We start from the raw sequence: 13,299 nt of genomic DNA on the forward strand, positions 1-13,299 counted from the left end.
GCGCACGCGCAGGCCAGGCAGCTGCCCCCCCCGTCCCCCGTCCCACTTGGATTCGCCCCCGCGGGCGCGACCACCCGGGTCGGGGGTGGGGGGGGGGGGGGGGGGGGGAAAGTTGAGACACCCGCAGGGCGCGTGCGCAGGGGCCGCCGCGCGTCATGTGACGGGCGAGGTGCGAGCAAAACAAAGCCGGGGAGCACGTGGCGCACGGGACGTCACGGGTCGCCGTGATGTCAGGCGGTGACGTCATTTTCCCGGATTCCGTTCTCAAGGGCGCGACGTGACCGTACCGCGGGTGGCAGAGCCCGGGGGCGGGGAGGGGGTCTGCTCCCGTGACGTCCCGCGGGCCCAGCCCCGGTTTTCCCGCCCCCCCCGCGCGATGGAAGAGCCCTCCTCGCCCTGGCAGCCTGCCGTGCCCCCTCCGTACCTCCAGGGGGCGCCCGCCGCCATCGGCCGCTCGGCACTCGCTCTCTCCTGCCTGGCGGCGCAGCGGGCGGGCCGGGCAGGGCGCGCAGCGGAGCGCCGATCGCGGCGGCGGCGGGATGAGCCTGGCGGAGGGTCGCGCCCCGCGGCGCACGGCCGGTAACCGACTCTCGGGGCTGTTGGAAGCCGAGGAAGAGGATGAGTTCTACCAGACCACCTACGGCGGCTTCACCGAGGTGCGGAGACGCCGCGGGCCCGGGAGGAAGCCTGGGCACGGAGGAGGGTGTCTCGGACGAACGCGCCTGGCGGTGTCCCGGTGCTGGGGGGGGGGCGGGTGTCTGGGGTGTGGGGAGCCCCGGGGGGGGATGTCTGGAGGGCCCGGGGCGGGTGGATGGGGAGCCCCGTGTGGGAGGTGGGGGTCCCCGGGGGGGGATTTCTAGGGGGCGCGGGGGCGGGTGGATGGGGAGTCCCGGGAGGGGAAGGTGGCGGTCCCCGGGGTAGCGGGAAGCCCCAGGTGGGGGATATCTGGGGGGTCCGGGAGCAGGTGGATGGGGAGCCCCGGGGGTGTCCAGCCATTAGAGAAGTGGTCGTGCCCCCCTCCCCCCCCATAGCGACGAGGCCGCCGTGGCCGTGGGGCGGGAGGGCAGCGGGGGGTGACACAGCCCCCTGTCCCTGCAGGAATCGGGCGATGACGAGTACAGGGGCGACCAGTCGGACAGCGACGACGAGGTGGACTCGGACTTCGACATCGACGAGGGCGAGGAACCCGCCAGCGACCAGGATGAGAGCGAGCCCAAGCGCCGCCGCCGTGTCATCACCAAGGCCTACCGGGTGCGGGGGGGTGGCCGGGACCGGGCTGGGGGCTCCGGCATCCCCTTCCCAGCTCCCTGCTGGGAAAAGCCCAGGTTTAAGCGGGGCCAAAGCCGTGGCCTGGGGGAGTTTTTCTCCCTCCTCACGTCCTCTGCCCCATAGGAGCCCCTCAAAAGCCTTCGCCCCAAGAAGGTGGATGTCCCCAGCAGCAGCTCGCAGAAGCCACGAGAGGTGAAATCTGTCCCCTTGGAGCTGCAGGATGACATGGGAGACAGTGAGTGCGCACGGGACGGGGCTAGAAACGGGCCTCCTGCGTGAGAGCTGCCGGTGAGCCGGCCGGCCGGTGAGCCCTGCCCTCCCGCCGCAGGCAGGAAGCACATGCGGCAATCCACGACGGAGCACACGCGCCAAACCTTCCTGCGCATCCAGGAGCGGCAGGTCCAGTCCAAGCGTAAGAAGGGTGGCACCAGCTACGACCGGCCTCTGACGCAGGAGGAGCTGCTGGAGGAAGCCAAGATCACAGAGGAGATCAACCTCCGCTCCCTGGGTGAGCCAGGCGCCGTGCCAAGGGGTGCAGGGGCCCCCCGAAACGGCACAGGGAGAGGGGATGAGGGTGTCAGTGTGACGCTGAGCCTCCCCCTCGGCTTGTCGCTGTTTTTACAGAGAACTACGAGCGCCTGGAAGCCGACAAGAAGAAGCAGGTCCAGAAGAAGCGGAAGTGCGTGGGGCCAGTTATCCGGTACTGGTCCGTCACCATGCCCCTCGTCCCGGAGCCGGGCAAGGAGGAGAATGTGGATGTGGAGGGGTAGGTTGGGGTCACCTCGACGTGTCCCTCGTAGTTTTTTACCCCTCACAGACCCATCCGGGCCTCTCTGTCCCTGCCTCCCAACCCCGATCCCTCCCTGGGCTCCGTTCCATCGTGGCAAGGGAGAAACGGGTTTTGGGCAGCGCCTTGGAGCCCCACGTGTCCCACACTCCAGTCCTGGGGGGCAGCTCGAGCAGATTTGGCAGCTCTGCCCACCATGGGAGCTCCCCTGGGGTCTCCCCTTGCCCTGGGGGTCTCCTAGGCACTGACTGAGTCTCTTCTAGGTTGGACCAAGACCTGCAGCAGGCTGAAGCAGCTCCAGCCCCGGCTCCAGCTTCCGCCGGGAAGTGCTCCCGCACCTTCATCTCCTTCAGCGACGATGAAACCTTCGAGCGCTTCTTCCCCAAAGCAAAACCGCCGCGGCTGCCGGTGCGGGAGATCTGCCCTGTCACCCACAAACCGGCTGTTTACCGCGACCCCATCACCGACATCCCCTACTCCAACATCCGCGCCTTCAAAATCATCCGGGAGGCCTACAAAAAATACATCACGGCCCACGGGCTGCCCAGCGCCGCTGCCTCCGCCACCTTGGGGGCCACCGCTCCCCCCGGCCCCGACCCCAACGTCCGTCCCACCCGCCAGAAGATCGTCATCAAGCAGAGCGTCCCCACGACCTGAGTGCTGGGGGGCTGCGGGGGACCCGTGGCTGCCGCGGGTTGAGGCCCGTCCTCGCTCTGACTCCTGCGGGTGACAACGGTTCGTTGCTTTATTTATCGCCTTCCTTTTTTTTTTTATATTAAAAAAGAAATAAACCCGAGTAGCCTGCATACAAGAAGGGTGCGGACTCTTATTTCTGTTCGATGCGCGGCACCGGGAGCGCCCGCAGTACGGGCAGGGTGCGTACCACCCCTGCTTTACACAGACCCTACAATAAACAAGCGGTTTGCTCCAAGCGCTGCTGCCACAGGCGTCCCAGTGACGCTGGCCCCGTGCACCCCCCGAATGTGATTTGGGGGGCTGGGGGGGGCGGGGTGGTGTCTCTTCCCCCAGAAAATCCTGGGGTGAAAGGGCTTAAAATGCCCCGGGGGGGGTGGGGGGGTGGGTCAGGGGTCTCTGAGGGGCCGCGGGGCCCCAGGCAAGAGGTTCAGCCTCTCGCTGTGGCCTCCCCCCGTTCCCCCCCCAGCCAGGGGCACCCCAAGAGGTAACGGGGCGCCCCCGGGTCACGAGGGGCCCCCACGGCCCAGGGGTGCCCCTGCATTGCCGGGGTGCTGGGGTGGAGCTGGCGCGGGGCTGGCAGGGCTCGATAACGCCGGCGATATGTGATCTCGCCCCTCCCCGCCGGCTCGCAGAATAAAACGCTGATCTCATGCCCTGCGCGGCCGGAGCCCTTGGCTCAGCACCGGGGCTCAGCACCACCGGGGCTCGCACCCAGGCAGGCTCCACCGCCCGGCCAGCCAGCGGCCAGGTAGGGCCTGTGGGGGGTGGGGGATCCCAGGGTGGGGGGGCATGTCACCCCCAGGGACAGGGGCTCCTGGGTCTGTCGGGGATCCCTGCTTTGAGGGATCCCCCACCCCGCAGCCCCCCCGGCTTTCACCCATGGGTGTCTGGTCCCTCCCGGGGGCACCAGTTGCACGTGTGCCCCCTGCCCCCAGCCCTGGGGATGCTGGTGTCGTGTCGGGGTTGGGGGGCGGGTGGGGGGGGGAATCTCAATCTGGTTCCTCGGGGGGGACCCAACCCTGGTGCCAGGGGACTCTTGTGTCCTCAGCGCCCACCCCTGCTGCCCCTCACCAGGGAGGGGGGGATCTGTGCTGGGGGGGCAAAGGGGCGCTGGTGGGGCGGTCTGGGTGGCACTGGGGCTGCTGCACTGGGATCTGCCCCCAGGCAGTGGGGGAGGCTTTGCGGGGGGGATGCTGGGTCCTGGTTTGGGGAAGAACCTGGAAAATGTGCCTCAGCTCCCCCAGAGCCCCGAGGCGGGGGGTGCCCCACGGCCCCCCAGCCCAGCGGGAACCCAGCAGCACCCAGTGTTGCGAAGGCGCCCTGTGGGCTGTGCCATGGAGGGGGTCCCTGTGGCGTGGGGTGTCCCCCCACGGTGTGGGGCATGTCCCCACCCCAGGGAGCCTCCTGCCAGCTGCTCAGCCCCCCTTGTCACCCCCCCAGGCCGCCCCCCGGCCCACTGCCATGACGTCCTACCGGCAGGAGCTGGAGAAGTACCGGGACATCGACGAGGACAAGATCCTGCAGGAGCTGTCGGCCGAGGAGCTGGCGCAGCTGGACTTGGAGCTGCTGGAGATGGACCCCGAGGTGGGTCCCGGTGCCAGGGGGTGGCAAGCAGGATGAGTGCCGTCCGGCCGTCAGGGTCCCCCCAGGGGTGACACGGTGTGTCCCCCAGAACGTGCTGCTACCGGCCGGGCTGCGGCAGCGGGACCAGACGCAGAAGAGCCCGACGGGGCCGCTGGACCGGGAGGCCCTGCTGCAGCACCTGGAGAAGCAGGCCCTGGAGGCTGGCGAGCGCGACGACCTGGTGCCCTTCACCGGCGAGAAGAAAGGTGCGGGGACCCGGGGGGTGACGTGGCGGGGACAGTGGCGGGGACCAGGGGGCACGGGGCCCTGTGGTGCCGGGTATATTTAGCTCGGCAGAACCGTCCTCGCCAGCAGCTCGGGTGTCCTGGGCGAGCTGGGTCCCCGCCAGCCCCGGGTACGGCCACCCCCTGGCAATGTCACCCCCCCGTATGGCCACCCCCCCGCAATGTCACCCCCATTAATGCCACCCCTAGTACAGCCACCCCTGGCAATGCCACCCCCTGGCAACATCACCCCCCCCAGTAGTGTCACCCACTGGACACGTCCCCCCTGGCCCCCCACCCCCGGCAGTGTCACCCCCAGGCGCAGTCACCCCTGGGCCAGGTCACCCCCCCGGCAGCGGCCGCATCCCCAGCACCCCTGCCAGCCCCGTCCCCGGGCCACCATGCTCAGCGCCACCGGCCCGTGCGAGGCCGGGCAGGATGCAACCCGCGTCCCCGCGCCCAGGGAAGCCCTTCGTGCCCAAGAACCCGACGCGGGAGATCCCACGGGAGGAGCAGATCACGCTGGAGCCCGAGCTGGAGGAGGCGCTGGCCAACGCCACCGAGGCCGAGATGTGCGACATCGCCGGTGGGTCTCGCACGGGGCAACCGCATCGTACCGCAGCCTCGCACAGGGCTGCTGCATTGCACCGCAACCTCACGCGAGGCAGCCATGGTGCACCACAGCCTTGCACGGGGCAGCCATGGTGCACCACAGCCTTGCACGGGGCAGCCATGGTGCACCACAGCCTTGCACGGGGCAGCCATGGTGCACCACAGCCTTGCACGGGGCAGCCATGGTGCACCACAGCCTTGCACGGGGCAGCCATGTCGCACCACAGCCTTGCACGGGGCAGCCATGGTGCACCACAGCCTCGCACGAGACCACACTACATTGCATGACAACCTTGCATGGAGCTGCTGTGTTGCACCACAGCCTCGCACGGGGCAGCCATATCGTGCCACGGCCTCGCACGGGGCAGCCATGTCGCACACAGTCTCACACCAGGCTGGTGCATTGCACCACAACCTCACACGAGGCAGCCATGGTGCACCACAGCCTTGCACGGGGCAGCCATATCGTGCGACAGCCTTGCACAAGGCTGCTACCTCGCCTGGCCCCCTTGCACAGAGCTGCTGCGTTGCACCGCAGCCTCGCACGGGGGTAGCGTGTCCCACAGCAGCTTCACGTGGCGGCAGCACATTGCACAGCGGGGAGCACGTTGCACAAGGATCAGTGTTGCACGGTTGCACGCCTGCCCCGGCCCCGTGTCACACTCCACTCCCCGCTGCCAGGTGTGTGCCGGGCCCCCCCCCGCCTCCCTGGGTCCTGGCCAGCGCCCGGCTAAAAGCAGCGCTGTGCCCCCACGCTCGGCTTTCACTGCTGGCCCCCGGCCCGCGCGCTCCCTGCGGCTTCCCCGAGCCCCCCGGCAGGGCAGGGGGGGCTGCAGCCACCCTCCAGGGGACACGGGGGGCCCTGGGGCACAGCTGACCCCCCCGGCCCCACAGCCATCCTGGGCATGTACACGCTGATGAGCAACAAGCAGTACTACGACGCGATCTGCAGCGGGACCATCTCCAACACGGAGGGCATCAACAGTGAGTGGCCTGGGGACACAGGGACAGGGGACGTGGGGGACGAGCCACCCCCCGGACGGGGGCCACGGGGCCCACGGGGCTGTTTGGGGTGGATTTGGGGAGCAGAACCCCTCTGGGATACCCTGTGGTGACCCCACACACACGTGCAAACGCATGTGTCCCCACACGTCCATGTCCCCACGCACGGGCATGCGCGTACCCGCACACACGCGTGTGCCCAGGCGTGGTGAAGCCTGACACGTACAAGCCGGTGCCGGACGAGCCCCCGAACCCCACCAACGTGGAGGAGACGCTGCGGCAGATCCAGGCCAACGACAGCACTCTGGAGGACGTCAACCTCAACAACATCAAGGTGAAGGACCTGGTGGCAGTGTCCCCAGGGTGCTGCTCCCTGGGGTGTCCCCACGGGGCTGGGACACCCTGTTCCAGGGTGCTGCCTGCTGTCCTGGGGTGTTTGCCCTCACCCTGGGGTGGCTCCAGGGCACCCCAGGGTGCTGGTCGCCACCTGGGGGTATCCGTGTCCCTTTGGTGACATCCCCTTGGTGCCACTTACACACCTTGGGTGACATCCAGCACCCTCTCAGGGATGTCTCTGTCTCCCAGGGCACATCTAAACCCCCTCGGTGCCACTGACATCCCCCCCTGGTGACACCCTGCAGCCCCGGGGATGTCCCCAGCTGCTCGGTGACACCCATGTCCCCTTGCGGCAGGACATTCCCATCCCCACGCTGAAGGCCGTCTGCGAGGCCATGAAAACCAACACCCACGTCAAGAAGCTCAGCCTGGTGGCCACCCGCAGCAACGACCCCGTGGCCAGCGTGAGTGCCAGCCCCGTGTCCCACCATGTCCCCACACCTCTCCAGACTGGGAGGGGACACGGCCCCTAACCCGGGCTCCACCCTGAGCACCAGCAAGGCCAGGTGACAGTGGCTTTTCCACCGTCACCTGGGGCATCGGTGGCCCAGGACATGCCAAAGGGGGGGGGCACCAGCCCTGGGTGACACACCGAAGTGACACCCTGAGGTGACACACAGGCTGTGGCCGAGATGCTGATGGAGAACAAGACCCTGGAGAGCCTCAACATTGAATCCAACTTCATCACCAGTGCTGGCATGATCAGCATCATCAAGGCCATGTACCACAACACCACTCTGAGCGAGCTCAAGGTGGACAACCAGGTAGGGACGGGCACCCAGGGGTGGCCTAGGGAGGGGGACAGGGGTGTCCCCAACTTCCCGGTGCATCTGGTCTCACCGCGGCCCCACAGTGCCAGCGGCTGGGCGACACGGTGGAGATGGAGATGGCCACCATGCTGGAGCAGTGCCCCTCCGTCGTGCGCTTTGGCTACCACTTCACGCAGCAAGGCCCCCGCGCCCGTGCCGCCATCGCCATCACCAAGAACAACGAGCTCCGTGAGCATCCCCTGTGTCCCCTCCCAGAGCAGGAATCGGGGGGGGGGGGGTGTCCCAGCCCTGACCCCCCCTCTTTCCTCTGCCCCCAGGTCGCAAGCAGAAGAAAGCCTAACAGCCCTCCCCTCCCCTCCCCCCCCCCCGGCACGGATGAGCTCCAGCTCCGGCTCCTGCTCCCTGGAGCTGCTGTAAATAAAGACGGAGCAACGCGGCTTTGGGATCCGCTCGGATGCATCCCGGGGCAGGATTTGTGCGCAGGGACAGAATTGGGATCGTAGGGATGGGCTGAGGGAGGGTAACACCACCGGGGGGGCCACAGGGGCTGAGCGGGATGCCTGGACCACCCCAGGGAGCAGCGGGGCCGCAGGGTCGGGGTATTTATACCCCAGGGATTGGGTTACGGCACCAGGAGGGGTGGGGGCAGCCAGGTGCCCCCGTGGCACTGAGCTGGGCACCCAGGGCCTACAGGGCCCAGCACCCATGGCCCAGAGGGGTGGGTGGGGGGGTACAGAGCCTATTTATAGGTGCCACCACATTATTTATCGGCACAAGCTGAGTGAGCGGGTAAATCCCAGTGCCCAGGGGTAACATCACCCCAGGCAGCACTGCCAGGGACCCTCCACAAGGGACAGAATATGACCCCAGGGCCCAGAGACACCTTTGGGTGGGGGGTGGGTGCTGTCCCAAAGGCATGGATGCCAGCTCAGGGTGCAACACCATAAGCGACAGTCCCATGGGTACGCCCTGACGTGGGAGCACACGCAGGCACCCAAAGGCTGGCAGGAAAAGTGGGGGGAAACTGAGGCAGGGGGAGGGCAGCGTGGCAGGGTGCTCTGCGAAGCACTGGGACAGCTGTCAGGGCTGGGGAGGAGGGGGGGAACCCAGCACCACCACCCCGAAAGGCCATGACCTGCAGGCAGCTGCCAGCATGTGAGAAAACAAGTGTGACTTGGGACAGGGACAGCAGAGGACAGGCCAAAACCCACATGGAGCTTGGCAGCACTTGCAGGGCGTTGGCCAGAGTAGGGGCACCCCAAAAAGGCACTAGGTTGAGCACCCCGCGGCGGCAAGACAGTGGGAACCCCAATATTACCCCTCCCTGGGACCTGCTGCAACGGCTCAGACACCTCCATCCTCTCCAGCTGCCTCTATTAATGGCAGGTGTGGGGACAGCTGCAGGGGGACAGTCCCCGTGGGGACCAGAGGGGCCCAGGGGGGCCTCAGGCCGGCAGCAGTAGAGGTGGTTCATCCTCGTCAGAGTCAAATTCAGCGTTCTCATCCTTCACCCACTTGCCAGAGCGGTCTTGGATCCAGCCGGCACTGGGGACAGACGGATGGACAGTGAGAGGCGGCTCATTACGGGCTTCCCCGCGCCAACGGGGCCAAGACTCACCTGCGCAGCTGCAGGTATCGCTCCAGGGCCTGGCGCCTCTCGGGGCTGAGGGCTTCAGCCTGGCTCGGGACTGATGATGAGGCTTTTCCTTTGCTGCCTTGCTGCGTCCGCGCCGGAGCTGTCTTCGGGGCACCTGCGAGGGCAGAGGGGACGGGTGGGACCCACAGAAATGGGAGAGGGCCAGCTGATTGCCCAGGCGTCCTGCCCTGCCGGTGCCAGTACAGCTCTGGAGCCACTGGCTGGCTCTTACCCACTCGCCTGCCGCGGTGCCCCGGCAGCAGGGCTGCAGGGCTGGCGTCCAGGGCTGCTCCGTTCTTCTGCGACGGCTCTGGCAGCATCGGGGCAGCACTCAGCCCCATCTGGGTGACACCAGCTCGTGAGCTGCTTCCCTCCACCCTGCGATGGGAGAAGGGGTCAGGGCCTCATCCCACAAACGCCCGACAGCAGTGAGGTCACGGCACTGCCAGCGCCCTCCCAGGAAGCCCAGAGCTTTCCCACATTCTCCAGCAGCAAAAACAGAAGCCTCACCCTGTCCTCCGGCAGCAGCTGCTGTAGGGAGCTGCTTTGAGCAGAGCATTCCGGGCAATCCTCCTCGTCTGTGCCAGAAGAGGGGCCGGGGAGCCCTGGGGACCGGGGACAGAGCTCAGGAGGGCCCCATCTGGGGGTCCAGCAGGGTGAGGAAGGGGCATCTACACCAACCTGTGTGCCTGCCTCCTCTGCCTGCAGCTCCTCCTCGTGCCGCCGCTTCTGAGCCGCGTCCTGGAGTGAGCGCTTCCTGCTGTAGAAGCGCTGCAGGCCTGAAAGACAGCAAAGGGGGTGGGGGGACATGCCCGCTTGGCACAGCTCACCCCGCCAGGGGACCTGCACTTACTGCCCATGTGCTTCTTGCCGGCTCTGTGGACTGTCAGCACGTCCAGAGTGTCGAAGACAGGGCGGTGGGCACACACTGTGCAGGCGTACCTGTGCCGAGGGGGAGAAGCTGCTGTCAGGACCCCGTGAGCGGTCGGAGGGGGAGGCTGCGCTCGGGGGTCTCGCTCACCTCCCGCTCCTCAGCAGCAGTGCCTCATCCTCGGGGATGTAGTTGGCCAACAGGTCCGCGATACGTCTTTTCTGGGAGAGATCAAGGGGGCCAGGTGAGTGCTTGTCCCCCCCACGCCTGCTGCCGGAGCAGGGTCTGCCCCCAGTTTACCCCACAGGGAACCAGCCCTTTTCCCCAGACCTGTCCCCACTTAGGCCAAGAAACCTCAGCACCCTGGGGACCCCGTTCCGCACTGAGGGGCAGGTGGGGAATTAGGTGGTCGAGGCTGGGGAGGGGGCGGTTTGGGACAGGCTGAGGCAGGGGAAGGGGGCAATTTCGGGGAGCAGCCTAGGCCAGGGGGGGTGTTTTGGGGACACTGAGAGGGGAACCTCGAGGGGGCCCAGGGCAGTGATGGGGAGGCACTGGGGGGGGCAGAGGAGCATTTGCGAGCTGGCAGGACGGCGCGCAGGGGGCTATCTACGGGCACGGAGGAGCGGGGAAGGGCTGCGGGGAACCGGGCCGGGGGCAGGCCGGGGCGAGGGGGCAAGGCCGGGAGGTGCGTGGGGAGGCCGGGTCCGGGTCTGGGGGACTCGAGAAGGGTCAGAGGGATCGCGGAAGGGAGGGAAGGGGGCGAGACCCACCTGCAGCACCCCCAGCTGACCGGGGTCGTCCCCCTCCCGCTTGAAGGACATGGCAGCCCCGGCGCCGGCCCGCGGTTACTATGGGAACTGCCCTCCCACCGCCCAGCTTCCGGGTGGCTCCTCCCGGCATGCTGCGCGCCGGAGCGGCAGCCAATCGGATCGCTCGAGGGCCGCGCCCCGCGACATGACGGGAATTGTAGTTCCTCTCCCTGAGACGGCGTGGCCGGGGGGGCAGAGACCCCGCCCCGGGGGCAGGGCCCGGCGCGAGAGGCGCGGGGGGGACGCCGGGGGGGCTTCGACGTGGCGATGGGGGGGCGCGACGTCGTTGCGCGAGGGGCCGGAGGGGTACCCGCTCGCCCCGGACTACAAGGCCCAGAGGCCTCCGCGGCGCGGCCGGGCCGGGCCTGGCGCCTCCGTCCTCAGCGGTGCGCGGGGGGCGGCGCGGGGCCGAGCTCGCCCCCGGCAGCGGCGGCGGCAGCGGCGGGGCTCTGGGCAGGTCCCCCGGCCGGGCCGGGGCTGTGCGTATGAGCCCCCCGCCCCCCGCGCCGTCGGGGGTCGGGGCGGAGCGGGGTCCCGCCATGGCGGCGGGGAGCGGGGCAGCGGGGGCCTCCGCCCGGGAGCACCGCCTGGAGCCCGGGGACACGCTACCGGGGCTGGCGCTACGCTACGGCGTGACGGTGAGCGGCGGGGGGGGCACGTCCGGGGGGCCCGAGGGGCCCTGGGGCAGGGTCGCGGGGGCAGGGCGGCCAGGACGACCCCGGGGTCCCCGTGGGGCCATTGCTGTCCCTTCCCGTCCCTGTCCCCCCGGTCCCTGTGACTGTCCCCGTCCGATCCCGTCCTCATCTCGTCCTTCCGTCTGTCCTCATCCCATCCCTCTCCTTGTCCCTGTCCCACTCTTGTCCCCATCCTGTCCCTCTCTCTGTCCTCATTCCATCCCATCCCTGCCCTTGTCCCTGTCTGCACTCTTGTCCCCATCCCGGTCCCCATCCCGTCCCTGTCCCCATCCCTGTTCCATCCCATCGCTGTGCCCATCCCTGTCACCATCCCTGTCACCATTCCTGTTCCATCCCATCGCTGTCCCCATCCCATCCCTCTGTCCTCCTCCCATCCCTGTCCTTGTCCCTGTCCCCACTCTTGTACCCATCCCTGTCCCATCCCCACCCCTGTCCTGTCCCCATCCCGGTCCCCATCCCGTCCCTGGCAGATGGAGCAGATCAAGCGCGCCAACCGCCTCTACACCTCGGACACCATCTTCCTCAAGCCCACCCTCCTCATCCCCACCCCGGCGCTGCCAGGGGGGCCCTGCCCTGATGACGAGGACAAGGACTCGTCCGTCCCCTCAGGAGACACCCCGGCTGCTCCCGCTCCGTCCCGCCACGACCTCTCGGCCACCGATTTCCTGCGGCAGCTGGACGCCGAGATCGGACGCTCCAAGGCAGCGGCAGCAGAACGGCTCCGCGCCCGCAGCACAGGGTGAGCGCGCCCACCCCGCCTCCCTGCTGGGGCCTAGGGGGCTTCTGGAAGGTGCCTTTGGCCCCCAGGTCGGTGAGCGGGTGGTAAGGCCACCCCTCAATGCCACCCCGCTGCGTCCCTGCAGCACGGCTGAGGCTGAAGGCACCCGCAGCACCGACACCAGGGCGCCCCCGGCCCACCGGGGCCCCCGCCTTGGCCCCCGGCCACTCACCAGGACCCCACGGGCGGCCACCCTCCGTGACGCAGAGGATGAGATCTTCACACTGTGACACCAGGGACACTGGGGACGTGACGCCGTGACTCCCACCCTGTGGTGGCAGGGACCCCAGACACCCCCAGCCCTTGCCAGGGTCTACTGGAGGGGACACAGGGATTTGGGGGGGAACACACAGTGTCCCCTCCTTGTCTCCTTCGAGGGACCTTTCCTGCTGTAGGGACACCCAGCACCTGGATGCAGAGCCAGCCCTCTTGCAGGGCTGCTGGGAGGGACTGTGATGTACTGGGAGGGACTGGGACAGGATTTACCAGCTGATGTTTTCCCTCTGGTTGTATTTATTTGTACGTCTTTGCTCTCACGGGGGATTTCGGGGGGTGGGACCCCCATGCCAATGCCTGGACCCCCACAGGGATGGTCTCCTCCCACACTGAGAGCCTGTAAATAAAACCGAGCACTGTCACCTGGCTCTGCCTGTTTGTCACCTGCCGGGGACACCATCACACCCCTCTGGGGACATGATTGCCCCCCCCAGGGATGTGGTCACAGCCCTGGGGATGCGGTTTACCTCCCTGGGGACATGATTGTCCCCCTGGGAACAGGGTCATCCCCATGGGGACACAGACCTGCAGACAGTGTCACCCTGCTGGGGACATGGTCACCCCCAGGCGACACGATTGCCCCCCTCAGGGACATGGTCACAGCCCTGGGAGCACAATAACACCCCCCCACCCCCTCCCGAGGACATAATTCCCCTTGGGAACATGGACACCCCCTGGGGACAGTGTCATCTCTCGCGGCGCCATTGGCACTCTGGGGACACAGTCACCCGCCCCGGGGCTGCAGGCACCCACCCGAGGACACCGGCCCCCCCGCAAGGTGCCACGCCATGTGATGCCACCAGGTGGCACCCTGTGCCCACACCCTTGGGACCCCCCCGGGACCCTCCAGAGCCT

At 68.1% G+C, this 13,299-nt stretch overlaps 4 protein-coding genes across 4 annotated transcripts; 3 read left to right on the forward strand and 1 right to left on the reverse strand.

Moving 5' to 3' along the window:
- Nucleotides 1–213: 213 nt before the first annotated feature.
- Nucleotides 214–2,847, forward strand: VPS72 (vacuolar protein sorting 72 homolog). Its single transcript, XM_080368126.1, has 6 exons — nucleotides 214–656; nucleotides 1,099–1,251; nucleotides 1,393–1,504; nucleotides 1,598–1,777; nucleotides 1,894–2,035; nucleotides 2,320–2,847. The coding sequence occupies exons 1-6, from the start codon at nucleotides 540–542 to the stop codon at nucleotides 2,711–2,713; spliced, it is 1,098 nt and encodes a 365-aa protein (XP_080224252.1). The 5' UTR covers nucleotides 214–539; the 3' UTR covers nucleotides 2,714–2,847.
- A 509-nt stretch (nucleotides 2,848–3,356) lies between these two features.
- TMOD4 (tropomodulin 4) lies at nucleotides 3,357–7,816 on the forward strand. The gene is made up of 10 exons (XM_080368122.1): nucleotides 3,357–3,500; nucleotides 4,193–4,336; nucleotides 4,425–4,581; nucleotides 5,063–5,185; nucleotides 6,106–6,195; nucleotides 6,417–6,547; nucleotides 6,906–7,013; nucleotides 7,230–7,373; nucleotides 7,463–7,607; nucleotides 7,697–7,816. The coding sequence occupies exons 1-10, from the start codon at nucleotides 3,402–3,404 to the stop codon at nucleotides 7,717–7,719; spliced, it is 1,164 nt and encodes a 387-aa protein (XP_080224248.1). The 5' UTR covers nucleotides 3,357–3,401; the 3' UTR covers nucleotides 7,720–7,816.
- Nucleotides 7,817–8,736: 920 nt separating this feature from the next.
- Nucleotides 8,737–10,796, reverse strand: LOC308054790 (sodium channel modifier 1-like). The gene is made up of 8 exons (XM_080368131.1): nucleotides 10,657–10,796; nucleotides 10,037–10,107; nucleotides 9,869–9,957; nucleotides 9,697–9,794; nucleotides 9,526–9,620; nucleotides 9,248–9,393; nucleotides 8,998–9,130; nucleotides 8,737–8,924 (listed from the first exon to the last, which is right to left on the reverse strand). The coding sequence occupies exons 1-8, from the start codon at nucleotides 10,705–10,707 to the stop codon at nucleotides 8,825–8,827; spliced, it is 783 nt and encodes a 260-aa protein (XP_080224257.1). The 5' UTR covers nucleotides 10,708–10,796; the 3' UTR covers nucleotides 8,737–8,824.
- Nucleotides 10,797–11,049: 253 nt separating this feature from the next.
- LYSMD1 (LysM domain containing 1) lies at nucleotides 11,050–12,806 on the forward strand. Its single transcript, XM_080368134.1, has 3 exons — nucleotides 11,050–11,333; nucleotides 11,861–12,129; nucleotides 12,254–12,806. Exons 1-3 carry the CDS (start codon nucleotides 11,181–11,183, stop codon nucleotides 12,396–12,398), a joined length of 567 nt encoding a protein of 188 aa, XP_080224260.1. The 5' UTR covers nucleotides 11,050–11,180; the 3' UTR covers nucleotides 12,399–12,806.
- The last annotated feature ends 493 nt before the right edge of the window (nucleotides 12,807–13,299 follow it).

The sequence above is a fragment of the Falco punctatus genome (genome assembly GCF_963210335.1).
Source record: "Falco punctatus genome assembly, chromosome: 18".
In the NCBI taxonomy this organism is placed as follows: Eukaryota; Metazoa; Chordata; class Aves; order Falconiformes; family Falconidae; genus Falco; species Falco punctatus.